The sequence below is a fragment of the Pseudorca crassidens genome, chromosome 20, assembly GCF_039906515.1.
Source record: "Pseudorca crassidens isolate mPseCra1 chromosome 20, mPseCra1.hap1, whole genome shotgun sequence".
Taxonomy (NCBI): Eukaryota; Metazoa; Chordata; class Mammalia; order Artiodactyla; family Delphinidae; genus Pseudorca; species Pseudorca crassidens.
In genome coordinates, this window is record NC_090315.1 from 28762331 (window position 1) to 28778528 (window position 16198).

Below are 16198 nucleotides of genomic sequence, written 5' to 3' on the forward strand. Positions count from 1 at the left end.
TTACAAATGCAAATTCTCAGGCCCAGCTCCAGACCTACTGAAAATCAGAAACTGTGTGGATAGGCCCACCAGTCTGGTTTTTAACAAGCCTTCCAGATGCTAAAATTTGAGAACCATGGCTCTGCATTAGAGGTGAGGTATAGTTCACATACCATACAACTCATTCTTTTAAAGTCTACAATTCAGTTGTTCTTGTAACTATCATTTAAAAGGTGCACAATCTTAATTTATCTTTATTGTGGCTAATGTACTGTGTTCCATCACCTTGGAAGTGAAAATGTTTCACCAAAATCTGACTGCTGTTTGTTCTAAAAATAAATACACCACAAATTAAATGCTTTCTTATTTAAAGGAATTAGTGATATATACCAAATCACATATGATATATTTTTGGCAGATACGGAAAGAAGGGAGAGCTAAATACAGTCCAGATCAGCTGTGTGTTCTTGACAACGTGAAGATGAACTTGAGAAGGTTTGTCGCTTATCAAGCAACTGTTGAGAAAAAACTGACTACTTGAAAGAGACCAGTCCTCGTCTCAGAGCGTTCAAAGCTGAAGAATACTAGAGGGTTTCCTTTCAGTGTGTGTGTTCCTGAAAGTCATTTTTTAATGCCTGTACACTAATTTGAAGTTCATAAAAACTCCAGAACCTATCAGAAACTCTTAAAAGCTCTGGGATCTGTGTGGCATTTCTAGTGCTCTCAGAAATGTTTCCAGCATATTTTAATCACTGGAAACACGAAGAGTGGAAACACAAGGAAATCTCAGGTGCTTCTTCACGAGCAGTGAAGACACTTCCAAACAATCATGTTTTCCTTGAATTTTGCAAAAAAGGAAAATCCGAAGCATTGCTCGGCTGCTCTTTTAAGCCATTATCATTTTATATTAGCTAAATCTTTAACTGAAATATGAAGACAAGCTTTATAAATTTTTTTTGGTATGAAGTATATCAATTATGCTTACCTTTTGTGAAGAGGGGAGTGAGTTGGAGTCATACACCACTATTTAGCAGACTATACTACTAGCTAATGAGCTCATGAGGTCATCGTCGTCCTCTGTACAAAAGGATCTGATCGGATACTGCTTTGGAACATCACTCCTTATTTAATTGGAATTTAAATGGAATCAGAATTGGAAGAATATGTTTTTTAATAAATAACTTTTTAATTGAAAGCTTTGTGTCTTGGAAGATCTTTTTTAAAATATCAGATAATCCTATTACTGCGTGTTTGCTTGCTAATGGATCTTGCTTTGAATATATGTGTGCTATTAAAAACAAGACTTTATACCAAGAATCTCCAGCATTACTGTCAATGTCCTTGAGGTAGTACGGTGACAGGTGGAGCAAAGGGAGGGAGCTTCAGTGCACATCATTGTCGGAGTGGGGCCCCTGGACCGGGTCTGTTGTCTGTCTATTTGCCTGATCAGAGGAGTTGTTGGAGATTTGAAAATTTACCCACTGTAGATCTCAGTTGACCTGTTAGAAGGCCCAATACCCAGCACAGGACTTAACTTTAGTTAACATCCATCACCTCACATACATTTTTTTTCCTTGTGATAAGAACCTTTAGCATCGACTCTCTCAGCAACTTTCAAATGTGCAATACGGTATTGTTAACTGTAGTCCCCGTGCTGGACATGACGTGCCCAGTCACTTATAATTGGAAGTCTACCTTTTGACAACCTTCACCCATTTTGCTTGCCCCCCACCGCTCACCTCGGGCGACTAACAATCTATTCTCTCTATGCATTCAGTTGTTTGGTTTTGGGGCATTTTTTTGTTTGTTTTTTTAGATTCCACATATGAGTGAGATCATACAGTATTTGTTTTTCTCTGATGTATTTCACTTAGCATAATGTCCTCAAGGTCTACCCACATTGTCACAAATGGCAGGATTTCCTTCTTTTTTATGGCTGAATACTATCCCATTGTGTATATACAGTACGTTTTCTTTACCCATACATCCACTGATGGGCGTTTAGGTTGTTTCCATGTCTTGGCTACTGTGAATAATGCTACAATGAACAAATGGTGCATATATCTTTTTAAAAATAAATTTATGTATGTATGTATTTATTTTTGGCTACGTTGGGTCTTCGTTGATGCCTGGGGGCTTTCTCCAGTTGCGGCAATCGGGGGCTACTCTTAGTTGTGGTGCACAGGCTTCTCATTGTGGTGGCTTCTCTTGTTGCGGAGCATGGGCTGTAGGTTTGTGGGCTTCAGTAGTTGTGGCTTGCGGGCTCTAGATCGCAGGCTCAGTAGCTGTGGCGCACGGGCTTAGTTGCTCCGCAGCATGTGGGATCTTTCCCGACCAGGGCTCGAACCCGTGTCCCCTGCATTGGCAGGCGGATTCTTAACCACTGCGCCACCAGGGAAGTCCTGCAGATATCTTTTTGAGACAGTGATTTCATTTCCTTCAGATCTATACCCAGAGGTGGAATTGCTGTATCATATGGTGGTTCTATTTTGAATTTTCTGAGGAATCTCCCTACTGTGTTCATAGTGGCTACACAATTTACTTTCCCACCAATATTGCACAAGCGTTCCCTTTTCTTCACATCCTCACCAACACATATCTCTTGTCTTTTTGAAAATAGCCATTGTAGCAGGTGTGAAGTGATAGCTCATTGTGGTTTTGAGAGACAAATTCTTCCAATGAAGAAAAGTTTCAGAGTTCTCCCTGCTTCAAATGTTTATAGCATATATTCATTTTCAAGGAGGATAAAATTTCCAATTTTGTAATCTTTCCCACACTTTCCAACCTATAAACATTATGCAAAATAACTAGCACAGGGCTTAGTACATAGTAGGCTCTCAATAAATATTTGTCGAACAAATGTTAGTGATTTTCTGTCTTATTAAGCAAGCTTGTTGCAGTTTTTGAATGCAGAATCACCCTATGGAACAGTGGAACGTGAGTTATTACATTGGAAATGTGCCATCCCCCCAATGTTTTAGGCTCTGAGGCATTAAGAGTCTGTACTGCTACCATTTAATTTTGCTACTCAGAACAACAATAAAGATAGGAAAAGATTAAATATACTCTACAGCTGTTTACATAATAGCTCAGCAAGCATATGAATATTATTCATGCCACAGTAAAATAGAAACTGTAGTTTTTTATGTAGGAAAAAAAAGTCTGCTTTAAAATACAGTTATTTGCAAATTATCCAGAATAGTCCATTAAGCATATACACTCTTTAAGAGTTGAAGTATAAGCTCACGTGAGAGCCTTTTTTCTAGAAAATATTTTTAAGTGTCCAACCTGCCATGGCATGTTTATCCAAGGAAATAAAAATCACTGCTTTACTTCTCTCTTTTTCTTTTTGCCTTTAAGATGGAAACTCATTTTAAAATAGAATTGATTTTGAAATATTAGTCATTTAATTACATTTCTTTATCTGTAGTTTTATCTTTTGCCTTTATCTAGTCTTTCAGAGGAATACCTTTGAGTAATCAAGATAGGGAAAGTTCTTATCTCTTCAGCGTTCCTGTTCAGCCAGTTCTGTTGCAGGCTTGCTTCCTGCCTTTTTGAAATTGCATGGACCAATACTTGATTGTACAGGCAGACCTCGGAGATACTGGTCCAGACAACCGCGTCAAAGCAAACATTGTAATAAAGTGAGTCACCAATTTTTTGATTTCCCAGTGCATAAGTGTGCAATAGCATTATGTTTAAAAAATAATGTACATACTTTTTTTTTCCTTTTTGGCTGCGTTGGGTCTTCATTGCTGCGCGCGGGCTTTCTCTAGTTGTGGCCAGTGGGGGCTACTCTCCGTTGCGGTGCGTGGGCTTCTCATTGCGGTGGCTTCTCTTGTTGCGGAGCACGGGCTCTAGGCGCATGGGCTTCGGTAGTTGCAGGACGCGGGCTCAGTAGGTGCGGCACGTGGGCCCTAGAGCACGCGGGCTTCAGTAGTTGTGGCGCGTGGGCTCAGTAGTTGTGGCTCGTGGGCTCTAGAGCGCAGGCTCAGTAGTTGTGGCACACGGGCTTAGTTGCTCCGCGGCATGTGGGATCTTCCAGGACCAGGGATCGAACTCGTGCCCCCTGCATTGGCAGGCAGATTCTTAACCACTGCGCCACCAGGGAAGTCCTACATACCTTAATTTTAAAATACTTTATTGTTAAAAAATGCTACCCATCATCTGAGCCTTCAGTGAGTTGTAATCTTTTTTGCTGGTGGAGGCTCTTGCCTGGATGTTGATGCTGCTGACTGACCCGGGTGGTGGTTGCTGAAGGCTGGGGGCGCTGTGGCAATTTTTTAAGTCACCAGTGAAGCATCTCTTGACGCCTCCTTTCACAAACAAGTTCTTTGTAGCATGCAAAGCTTTTGATAGCATTTTATCCACTTCTTTCAAAATTAGAGTCAATCCTCTCAAACCCTACTGCTTCCTTGTCAACTAAGTTTTTGCTCATCCATAAGAAGTAACTCCTCATCCATTAAAGTTTTATAATGAGATTGCAGCAATTCAGTCACATCTTCGGACTCCACTTGTGATTCTAGTTCTCATGCTGTTTCTACCACATCGGCAGTAACTTCCTTCACTGAAATCCTGAAATCCTCAAAGTCATCCATTAGAGTTGGAGTCAACTTCTTCCAAACTGCTGTTAATATTGATATTTTCATCTCTTACCATGAATCATGAATATTTTTAATGGCATCTAGAATGGTGAGTCCTTTCCACAAGGTTTTCAGTTTATTTTGCCCAGGTCCATCAGAGGAATTGCTGACTTTGGCAGCTGTAGCCTTACAAAATGTATTTCTTAAATAAGACTTGAAAGTGGAAATTACTCCTTTATCCATGGGCTGCAGAATGGGTGCTGAGTTAGCAGGCATGAAAACAACATTAATCTCATTGTACATCTCCGTCAGAGCTCTTGGGTGACCAGGTGCATTGTCAATGAGCATTAATATTTTGAAAGTCATCTTTTTTTTTTCTGAGCAGTAGGTCTCAACAGTGAATTTAAACTATTCAGTAAACTACGTTGTAAACAGATGTGCTGTCATCCAGACTTTACTGTTTCATTTATAGAGCACAGGTAGAGTATATTTAGCATAATTCTTAAGGGTCCTAGGATTTTTGGAATTGTAAAGGAGTATTGGGTGCAACTTAAAAAGTCACCGGCTGCGTTAGCCCCTGACAAGAGACTCAGCCTGTCCTTTGAAGCTTTGAAGCCAGGCACTGACATAACCTCTCTAGCTGTAAGTCCTAGACAGCATCTTCTCCCAGTATAAGGCTGTTACATCTACAATGAAACTCTGTTCTTTAGTGTAGCCACCTCATTAGTTATCTTAGCTAGATCTCCTGGATAACTTGCTGCAGATTCTACATCAGCACATGCTGCTTCACCTTGCACTTTTATGTTACGGAGTTAACTTCTTTCCTTAAACCTCATGAACCAACCTCTGCTACCTTCCAACTTGCTTCTGCAGCTTCTCACCTCTCTCAGCCTTCACAGAATTAGAGAGTTAGGGCCTTGCTCTGGAATAGGTTTTGGTTTAAGGGAATGTTGTGGGTGGGTTTGATCTTCTATCCAGACCACTAAAACCATTTCAGCTATAAGGCTGTTTCACTTTCTTATCATTCCTGTGTTCAGTGGAGTAGAACTTTTAATTTCCTTCAAGTACTTTTCCTTTGCATTCACAACTTGGCTAACCGTTTGGTGCAAGAGGCCAAGCTTTTGGCTGATCTAGGCTTTCACATGCCTTCCTCACTGAGGTTAATCGTTTCTAGCTTTTGATTTAAAGTGAGAGACATGCGACGCTTCCTTTCACTTGAACACTTACAGACCAGTTAGGGCTATTAATTGGCCTAATTTCAATATCTTTTTGTCTCAGGGAATAGGGAGGCCCAGTAGAGGGAGAGTAACGGAACAGCCCGTGGGTAGAGCAGTCAGAACACACACAAAATTTATTAAGTTCATCATCTTATCTAGGTGCAGTTTGTGATGCCCCGAAACAATGACAATAGTAAACATCAAAGATCTTTGATCACAGATCGCTGTAACAAATATAACAATAATGAAAATTTTGGAATACTGTGAGAATTACCAAAATGTGACACAAACACAGAGGAAGCAAATTTGTAAAAAACGCCGCTATCTGTGAATTGCAAGGTATGCCTAATTTAACTGATATATAGGACATGAGCAATTTTAACACTCTCTTCTCCATATCCAAAAACACTTTGTTTTCAGCAACAGTAACCTTGTATTATACTAGTTTAAAACATCCGCTTTTAGGAGCAGAACACTTCCTTCCTTTCCTTGCCATTTTATTTTTATAAAATATGGATTTATAGTATATGGTCAGTCCATATATTCTGTCCCCTTCAAAATAAAATCTGTCATCGTCTCTGTCTTGTTACTGCTTAGATTTATTTTTTTTAAAAATTTATTTTATTGACGTGTAGTTGATTGACAATGTGTTAATTTCTGCTATACAACAGAGTAATTCAGTTATACATATATACATTCTTTTTCATATTCTTTTACATTAGGGTTTATCACAGGATATTGAATACTGTTCCCTGTGCTATACAGTAGAACCTTGTTGTTTACTCATTCTATATATAATAGATTGCATCTGCTAATCCCAAACTCCCAGTCCTTCCCTCCCCTACCACTCCTTCCCCCGGCAGCCACAAATCTGTTCTCGATGTCTGTGAGTCTGTTTCTGTTTCATAGATACGTCCATTTGTGTCATATTTTAGATTCCACATATAAGTGATATCATATGGTATTTGTCTTTCTCTTTCTGACATACTTCACTTAGTATGATAATCTCTAGGTCCATCCATGTTGCTGCAAATGGCATTATTTCAGTCCTTTTTATGGCTGAGTAATATTCCATTGTATATATATGTACCACATTTTCTTTATCCATTCATCTTTCGATGAGCACTTAGGTTGTTTCATGTCTTGGCTATTGTGCTACTATGAACATAAGGGTGTATGTATCTTTTTGAATTACAGTTTTTGAATTCTAGTTTTGTCTGGATATATACCCAGGAGTGGGATTTCTGGATCATACGGCAACTCTATTTTTAGTTTTTTGAGGAACCTCCATACTGTTTTCCATGGTGGCTGCACCAATTTACATTCCCATCAACAGTTAGAAAAGGAGGGTTCCCTTTTCTCCACACCCTCACCAGCATTCGTTATTTGTAGATTTTTTAATGATGGCCATTCTGACCAGTGTGAGGTGGTACCTCATTGTATGCTTAGATTTATTTCTAAGTGTTTATTTCTATTATAAGTGGACTGTGATACTGATAGATTGTCTGCTGCCAAAGTAATTCGTGGTCCTTTGGATGGTTCTGCCCCAGGGCTTGGACTGCTGTGGAACCAACACCAAGTCAAGTGTTCGTGAGACATTTGTGGCAGGAGCAAGTGGCCTGTGGTCACAATGGTGTCCTCTTTGGGGCAGCAGTTTCTTACTAGGCCGTTCCTATGGCTGCACCAGGTCCCTTGTGCCCTGTGTCTGCATTTCCTGCCCATTGAGAGAAACTGATTCTCCCTCCCTCTCATCAGTTTTGTGAGCTACCCTAGAACTTTATAATAAACCTTATTTTTTGATAGCCATGCTGTTTCTGCTGCTTGCAACCTAAAAACCCTGGTTGATAGGTATCCTTCTAGAACTTTCTGGGCACATCCATCTAGACATACATGAATGTATTTTTTCTACCATAGGCACATAATGTTCTGCAGCTTGGCTTTTTTCTTTAACAGTAATTCAGGGATGTATTGTCATGTCAGAATTGTGATTAGATCTTAGGGTAAAGACCTAATCTTTAGGTCTTTAGACCTAAAGACCTAAAGACCTAATCTTAAGGTCAAGACCTTTCTTCTTGAACGTGAAAAATCACTTCATTTCCACTGGAGCGTCTGTTAGATCTTAGCTTGATAGGTTGGGGTGAATTTGCTTTTCTAGGCCTGTTCTTTTTTTTTAATTGAAGTATAGTTGATTTACAATGTTGTGTTAATTGCTGCTGTACAGCAAAGTGATTCAGTTATACATGTATATACATTCTTTTTCATATTCTTTTCCATTATGGTTTATCACAGGGTACTGAATATAGTTCCCTGTGCTATACAGTGGGACCTTGCTGTTTATCCATTCAATATATAATGGTTTGCATCTCTAGGCCTGTTCTTGAGACAGCACTTTTAAACATTCTTTTGAATCTTCCAGTGGTTTGGAAAATTGAATCTCCTCATTTGTTGGACCTAATCCCAAACTTTTATTAAAAATAAACCCATAGAAACTATAAGATAGGGACCAAAGATTTTTAGAAATCTAGTACGTATTTTACAGTAGTAATTCCTAACCTTTTCTGGGTCATTAATTATGCTGAGAATCTAATGAAAATTATAGACGCTTCAAATAAATGCACTGCATTAGTTATCTCCTGTGTAACAAATTATCCCAAATTTAATAGCTTAAAATAACAAACTTTATTATCTCACAATTTCTGTGGATCAGGAATTCAGGGGCAACTTAGCTGGGTGGTTCTGCCTCAGGGTCTCACAAGGTTGCAGTAACGATGTCGTCCAGGGCTGCAGTCAGCTGAAGGCTTGACTGGGCTGGAGGGTTTCTTCCAAGGTGGCCCATTCACTTGGTTATTGGCAGGAAACCTCAGTCCTCATGACACAGCAACTGGCTTTCGCCAGAGTCAATATTCCAAGAGAGAGAGGAGAAAGCTGAGATGCCTTTTATAACCTATTTTCTTTTCTTTTTTGTTTTTAAACATCTTTATTGGAGTATAATTGCTTTACAATGGTGTGTTAGTTTCTGCTTTATAACAAAGTGAATCAGCTATACATATACATATATCCCCATATCTCTTCCCTCTTGCGTCTCCTTCCCTCCCACCCTCCCTATCCCACCCCTCTAGGTTGTCACAAAGCACCGAGCTGATTATAACCTATTTTCAAGAGTATGAAAAAGAATATGTATATGTATAACTGAATTGCTTTGCTGTACAGCAGAAATTAACACATTGTCAATCAACTATACTTCAATAAAATTTAAAAATTAAATAAATATAACCTAGTTTCAGAAGTAACACGCCATCACTCCAGCCATGTTCTATTCGTTGTAAGTGAACCAATAAGTCCAACGCACGCTCAGGAGGAGGAGAATTAAGTTCCACATCTTGAAGAAAGGAATAGCAGAGAATTGGTGGACATATTTTTAAACATACATACCTTTATTCTGCATCAGAGTTCAGATTGTTTATGGAATTTTTCAGTTCACACATGGACATCAGGTTGAGATTTGTGATTTTATACTGAGTTGGTTACTCTTCTAACTTTAAGTCAAAAAGTATTCTGTGCACTTCTACATGCAATTGTCTATTGAATTAATTTTTAAAAATTTTATTGAAGTATAGTTGATTTACAATGTTGTGTTCATTTCCACTGTACAGCAAAGTGATTCAGTTATACATATACACACATTCTTTTTCATATTATTTTCCATTATGGTTTATCACAGGATATTGAATATAGTTCCCTGTGCTATACAATAGGACCTTGTTGTTTATCCATCTTATACATAATAGTTTGCATCTGCTAATCCCAAACTCCCAATCCTTCCTTCCCCCATCCCCCCTCCCCGCCTCCCCCCCGCAACCACAAGTCTGTTCTCTATGTCTGTGCGTCTATTTCTGTTTCATAGATAAGTTCATTCGTGTCATATTTTAGATTCCACATAGAAGTGCTATCATATGGTATTTGTCTTTCTCTTTCTGACTTACTTCACTTAGTGTGATAATCTCTAGGTCCATCCATGTTGCTGCAAATAGCATTATTACATTCTTTTTTATGCTGAGTAGTATTCTGTTGTATATGTACCACATCTTCTTTATCCATTCATCTGTCGATAGACATTTAGGTTGTTTCCATGTCTTGACTGTTGTAAATAGTGCTGTTATGAACGTAGGGGTGCATGTATCTTTTTGAATTATAGTTTTGTCTGGATATATGCCCAGGAGTGGGATTGCTGAATCATATGGTAACTCTATTTTTAGCTTTTTAAGGAAACTTCATACTGTTTTCTGTAGTGACTACACCAATTTACATTCCCACCAACAGCATAGGAGGTTTCCCTTTTCTCCGCGTCCTCTCCAGCATTTGTTATTTGTAGACATTTTTTTAATTTTTATTTTATTTTATTTTTTTGGCTGTGCCTTGCGACATGTGGGATCTTAGGTCCCCAGCCAGGGATCGAACCCGTGTCCCCTGCATTGGAAGGCGAATTCTTAACCACTGGACCACCAGGAAGGTCCCCCATGTAGACTTTTTAATGATGGCCATTCTGACTAGTGTGAGGTGGTACCTCATTGTGGTTTGCATTTCTCTAATGATGAGCTAGATGTAATTGTCTATTAACAGATTTCTTTATTCATTCAACATTTAGTGTTTTATTAAACAAATACTGCCCCCATTGTTATCTTTTCTCCACATTGGAGTGAGAGTAGTCTTTTTGAAACATGAAATAACTTATGTTGCTTCCTTGCTTTTTGCTCTAATTCTTCAATGTTTCCCATTACCCATAAGATAAAGTTTAAAATCCTTGCTATCCCCTGCAAGTAGCGTGATTACATGTCCAGGTTTGCCTGAGAGTCCAGCATAATTATTAACACCACTCTATTTGACTATCAGAAGTGCTCTGGAAACTAATGAGACAGTGTAAGATCCAGGATTGGGTCTGGGACCAGGATACAAGCAGCTCTAATGGACGTAACTGAGACAACTGACCAAGTTGAATTTGTAAGGTGGACTAGATAGTAGTATTTTATCACTGTTAAATGTCCTGATTTGATTACTGTGTTTATGAAAGGGAATGTCCTTGTTCTTAGGAAATACACATTGACACATTTAGGAGTAAAGGAGCAGGATGTCTCTGACTTACTCTCAAATGATTCAGAACAAAAATTCATCTCTATATAAATGTAGAAAGAAATAAAGCAAATGGGGCAAAATGTAAAGAACTAGTGAATTGGGTAAAGGGTACATGGGACTTCTCTGAACTATTCTTGTACTTTTCGTTAAGTTTGAAATTATATCAAAATTAAAACTTAGAAAAATAATGTTTTTAAATTAGGGGGAAAAAAGTTCTCCAGTTTAGACATTAAATTAAATGGCATCCTAACCATAACCCCCTGCTTGACCCCTGGTTCCTCCTGCTATCTGCCTCGCTAAGTTTCAGCCATTCTGTCCTTTATTCAGTTTGAATGCACCATGCTCCTCTGTGTCACATGTGTATGCAAACCCACCATCTGGCTTCTTTTCCCACTTAATTTAGGGAACTCCTATTCATCCCTCAAAACTCAGCTCAAATAGCAATTTTGCAGGGAAACTTTCTCTAATCCTCCAGACAAGCTCAGGAGTTAGTGTTCTAGCCACTCATAGCATCTTGTACTATATACCCTTCCTTTGTAGCACTTCATTCTTCATCAGAATGCTAGCACTTGCCTGTGTGCCAAGCACGCAGCTTCTGAAGACACCAAGGTAAGGAAAATGTCTTTATAGAGCTTATGGACTCACAGGAGACAGACATAGTCAACGTAAAATTACAAAGGTGAGAAGTGCTACGAACAGAGAGTACAGGTTGTTATGAGGCCATAAGAGAGACTTGCTCTAGTCAGCGAGGTCAGTGGAGGCTTACCTGGATACACAGGAGCAACCCGAGAGGTAGGAGAAAAACCAGAAGAGTGCAAAGACAGGGGCACTAGGGAATGCTTTCAGGAGGAAGGGGCCAAGATCGTGGAATGTGATTCAGGTCCAGGAAGAGGAGAGATGAAAAACGGCCACCAGTTTAGTGACTCGGATGTCACCGGTGTCAGTAGCAAGGGCTCTTTCCATGGAGTGATCAGGTCAGACGTCAGCCTGGAGGGAGCTGGTGGAATGTGAGAGGGGAGGAAATGAAGCTGGTGCGGAGACCAGTCTTCAGAGAGGTTTGTGAAGGGAAAAAGGAGACAAGGCAGTAGCTGAAGAAAGGAGTCACATGTGTCCATTTACTATAAATGAATGAACTGGTGATGTATTGGATATGGACGATAGAGCAAAAGAAAATCCCAGGATCATCCTGGCTTCCAGCTTATGGAACTAATTGAATAGTGGTCTATTTGTCTATTGGAGATGGGAAGCAAGACTCAGGTTAGGAGGAAAGTACCTGTAGTTTAAGTTGAGGAAGCATTTACCTAGGAAAATGTTTTTTTTTAATTTATTTATTTTTGGCTATGTTGGGTCTTCGTTGCTGCGCGAGAGCTTTCTCTAGTTGCGGCAAGCGGGGGCTACTCTTCGTTGCGGCACGTGGGCTTCTCATTGCAGTGGCTTCTCTTGTTGCAGAGCACGGGCTCTAGGCACATGGGCTTCAGTAGTTGTGGCACGAGGACTCAGCAGTTGTGGCTTGTGGGCTCTAGAGCGCAGGCTCAGTAGTTGTGGCACACGGGCTCAGTTGAGCCGCGGCATGTGGGATCTTCCTGGACCAGGGCTTGACCGTGTCCCCTGCATTGGCAGGCGGATTCTTAACCACTGAGCCACCAGGGAAGTCCCTACCTAGGGAATCTTAATTTACCTTTTAAAGAAGTTGCTTTTTTCCTCCCCAAACCTCAAAACCTGTTTACTGCTTCTGTTGGTAACAAACATTGAGAGTTTCAAAGTCTTAGTGCACACTCTTTTCATCTTATCCTGTCTTTGAGTTAAAAGTTCACCTTAGTCTTACTGTCTAACCAAAAAAATGTTATTTCTTCATATAGTGGAAGATTCTCAAACTTTGCCTTATTAGAGAAATTTATATCTGTAATTGAAACTATTTTGGTCCCCTTATTTTAATGAAAGAATTAACTTGAGTCATTTTTTTCTAGGCAGAGTGAGAAATTACAAACAAGTGATTTCCAGTTTTGCTTAAATATATATATATTTTCTCTTTTCTTTTTTTTTTTTTAGTGGTACGTGGGCCTCTCACTGTTGTGGCCTCTCCCATTGCGGAGCACAGGCTCCGGACGCGCAGGCTCAGCGGCCATGGCTCACGGACCCAGCCGCTCCGCGGCATGTGGGATCTTCCCGGACCGGGTCACGAACCCGTGTCCCCTGCATCGGCAGGCGGACTCTCAACCACTGCGCCACCAGGGAAGCTCTTAAATATATTTTTATCCTCCCTAATCTCATATAGGAATCCTAATTATGACAACACAGTTACCCTAAACTTTTCACATTTTCAGCAATGTATGCCTGTCCATGAAAAAAAACAAATTCTTTTTGAATAAAGAAGTTATAGTCTTCAATTGCTTTCATTTAGTATGAATGAAACCAGGAAAAATGCTTTCCTACTCTCATTTGTAGGAACCAATTTCCTGAGTTTATTTAACATAAAGATAATTAAAGTTATTCAAGTAAAATAGGAAGAAATGAAGTTTTTGTTTTTAGACTGAATGCTATTGAATTAAAGGAATAATGGATTTGTTTTTAGGGCCATGAGATTTTAAATTACAGATAGTGGAATAGGTACAGAACATGGAGCTGAAATGATATCACAAAGGTGTTAGAAATAGTCGCCTCCTTTTCCTTTTTTATTTCAAAGATTAGTGTAAAAAGATTAGTCAGAAAAGAAGTTTAAAATCATGGCCATTTTTTTTTTTTTTAATTTTTGGCTGCGTTGGGTCTTCATTGCTGTGTGCGGGCGTTCTCTAGTTGTGGTGAACACAGCCTACTCTTCGTTGCGGTGCGCAGGCTTCTCGTTGCGGTGGCTTCTCTTTGTTGCAGAGCACGGGCTCTAGAGTGCAGGCTCAGTAGTTGTGGCGCACGGGCTTAGTTGCTCCGTGACATGTGGGATTTTCCTGGACCAGGCTCAAACCCGTGTCCCCTGCATTGGCGGGTGGATTCTTAACAACTGCACCACCAGGGAAGTCCCATGGCCATTTTTAAAACATTACACACTCAAAGGAAATAACTCTGTATCGTGCAATTATTTTCATTAAAATTTACACATGAATTTAATGTGTTTCACAATTTGATAAAAGTAAAACTGATAAGCCACCAAAAAATTTTTAAACCATATGAAGGATAAGGAAGTTTTCACCTTTGGTCTTTCACTTTGACCTTAAAGTATAAAGTAAAATAAGTTCTGAAAAATTCAGAAGATGACATTTCCCATTGCTCTATTGAAAGAAGTTACATTTCCTTTCAATTATTTATTTATTTTAATTTTAAAAAATTTTATTTTTATTTTTTGGCCGTGCCGCGCGGCTTGCAGGATGTTAGTTCTCTGACCAGGGATTGAACCTGGGCCACAGCAATGAGAGCGCCGAGTTCTAACCACTAGACTGCCAGGGAATTTCCTCAATTTTTAAAAATTATATTCAAGAGGTATTACATGTGTATGATAAGCAATTAAACAATGCCAGAAAAGTCCTTGAAAAAATTTTCTATTTCCCAGTTCCTCTCCCCAAAAAACATACCCCTTCCGGTTTTACATGCATCTTTCTAGAAATGCTCTTTGCATGATAAAGCTCATACATGTGTTCTGCCCCAGGTTTTTTTGGTTGTTTTTGTTGTTGTTGTTGTTGTTTTTGTGGTACACGGGCCTCTCACTGTTGTGGCCTCTCCCATTGCGGAGCACAGGCTCCGGACGCGCAGGCTCAGCGGCCATGGCTCACGGGCCCAGCCGCTCTGCGGCATGTGGGATCTTCCCGGACCGGGGCACGAACCCGTGACCCCTGCATCGGCAGGTGGACTCTCAACCACTGCGCCACCAGGGAAGCCCCCTGCCCCTGTTTTGTATAAAAATCTTAGTGTACTCTTCATACTATTCAGTATCTTCATGTTGTTAGTTAATATCTTCAAGATATTTCCATATCAACTTTTATAGAACTGCCCCCCACCCCACCCCCCTTTTTATTAGCAGCTCCATAGAATACCATTAAAAGGCTGGAAGCATGATTTAATTAATCTCCCCTTAGAGAGGGAGGCAGCATTGCATCCAGGTCAAGAGATTAGGCTCTGGAGCCAGATTGCCTGGGTTTGAATCCCGATTCTACCACTTCCTCATTGTGTTAAGTTGGACAAGTGACTTAATTTGCATGCCTCAGTTTTCTCATCTGAAAAAGGGAATAATGACATTAGACCGTTAATAGGTTTGTTGTTGAGGGTTAAGTGAGTTAATATTTGTAAAACACAGAACAGTGCCTAACACGTATTAAAAGCTATACAAATGTTTCTTACCTAGATAGGTACCTAGACTGTGTCCAGTCTTTTGCTGCTGTAGACAATGCTGAAGTGAATATTCTAGTACTTATGTGAATATCTATGCACGAGATCCTAGGACTTGAATTACTAAAGGAAAAGAAGTATATATGTATATATGTATATGCACACACTTATATGTATATATAATGTATTATATATATTATGTATAACATATATTATGATGTCCCTTCCCACACCCCTCATCTAAAATAACACACCCTTGGGAATTCCCTGGTGGTCCAGTGGTTAGAACTCGGTGCTTTCACTGCTGGGGCCCTGGTTCAATCCCTAGTTGGGGAACTAAGATCCTGCAAGCCACACAGCACAACCAAATAAATAAATAAAATAAAATAAAATAGCACACCCTATGCACACTATACACCCTTACTCTGCTGTGTATTTTTTCTTTAGTACTTATCACCATTTGATATATACTTTTATTTAGAACATTGTATTTTTAATTCCATAAATTGGCCCAGATTTCTTCTCTTTACATTTGGAAAGAATAGGAACCAGAAACTGGAGAAACCTCCTGTGTTCTAGGTTTTTGCATTGCTTTAAAGAGGGCTTTAGAAAGAACAGGGATCTGGAAGCCGCGTGTTACCTAGCGCTCACCTTGCCCTTTCCTGCTAGCGCTGGAAGGCGAGGAAGTCGCTGTACCTGCCTTCCGGGGGCTTGCAGCGTCCCTGCAGAGAATGAGAGGGCTGTGAGTCTCTGCGATTTGTAATGACATGGGCAACCAAATAAATTCTGGAAGAAACAGGGGGAAAGAGGCAACTAATCCTGCTTAGAAGTTTTAGGAAGACAGATGTGTCAGATGCTACCCTACAGATCTGCCCTCATCCTTGCCCCCTTGGCGCACACCTGTCTAATTTCCTGCTGCCAGCCCCTACGTTTCCTTGCCTGAGGACTTTCTTTGGCCCCCAGGTGTTTCTTTGCCCC

The 16198-nt window shown here is 39.9% G+C and overlaps 1 protein-coding gene across 10 annotated transcripts in view; it reads left to right on the top strand.

Annotated features, from left to right (window-relative positions):
* Window positions 1-16198, top strand: part of HEATR3 (HEAT repeat containing 3) — a 66576-nt gene that overhangs the window by 35346 nt on the left and 15032 nt on the right. For 6 of the 10 annotated variants that reach the window (XM_067718922.1, XM_067718918.1, XM_067718917.1 and 3 more), the window contains one exon: window positions 398-1174. The exons of 2 other annotated variants lie outside the window; for them this stretch is intronic. Coding sequence is in view for 4 of the 8 variants with exons in the window: in XM_067718917.1 (XP_067575018.1) it covers window positions 398-520 (123 nt within the window). In the remaining 4 variants the exon portion in view is untranslated. Of the gene's footprint in view, window positions 1-397; window positions 1175-16198 lie in introns of those variants that run through there. 2 more of the 10 variants (XR_010939025.1, XM_067718916.1) reach the window with 2 other exon arrangements.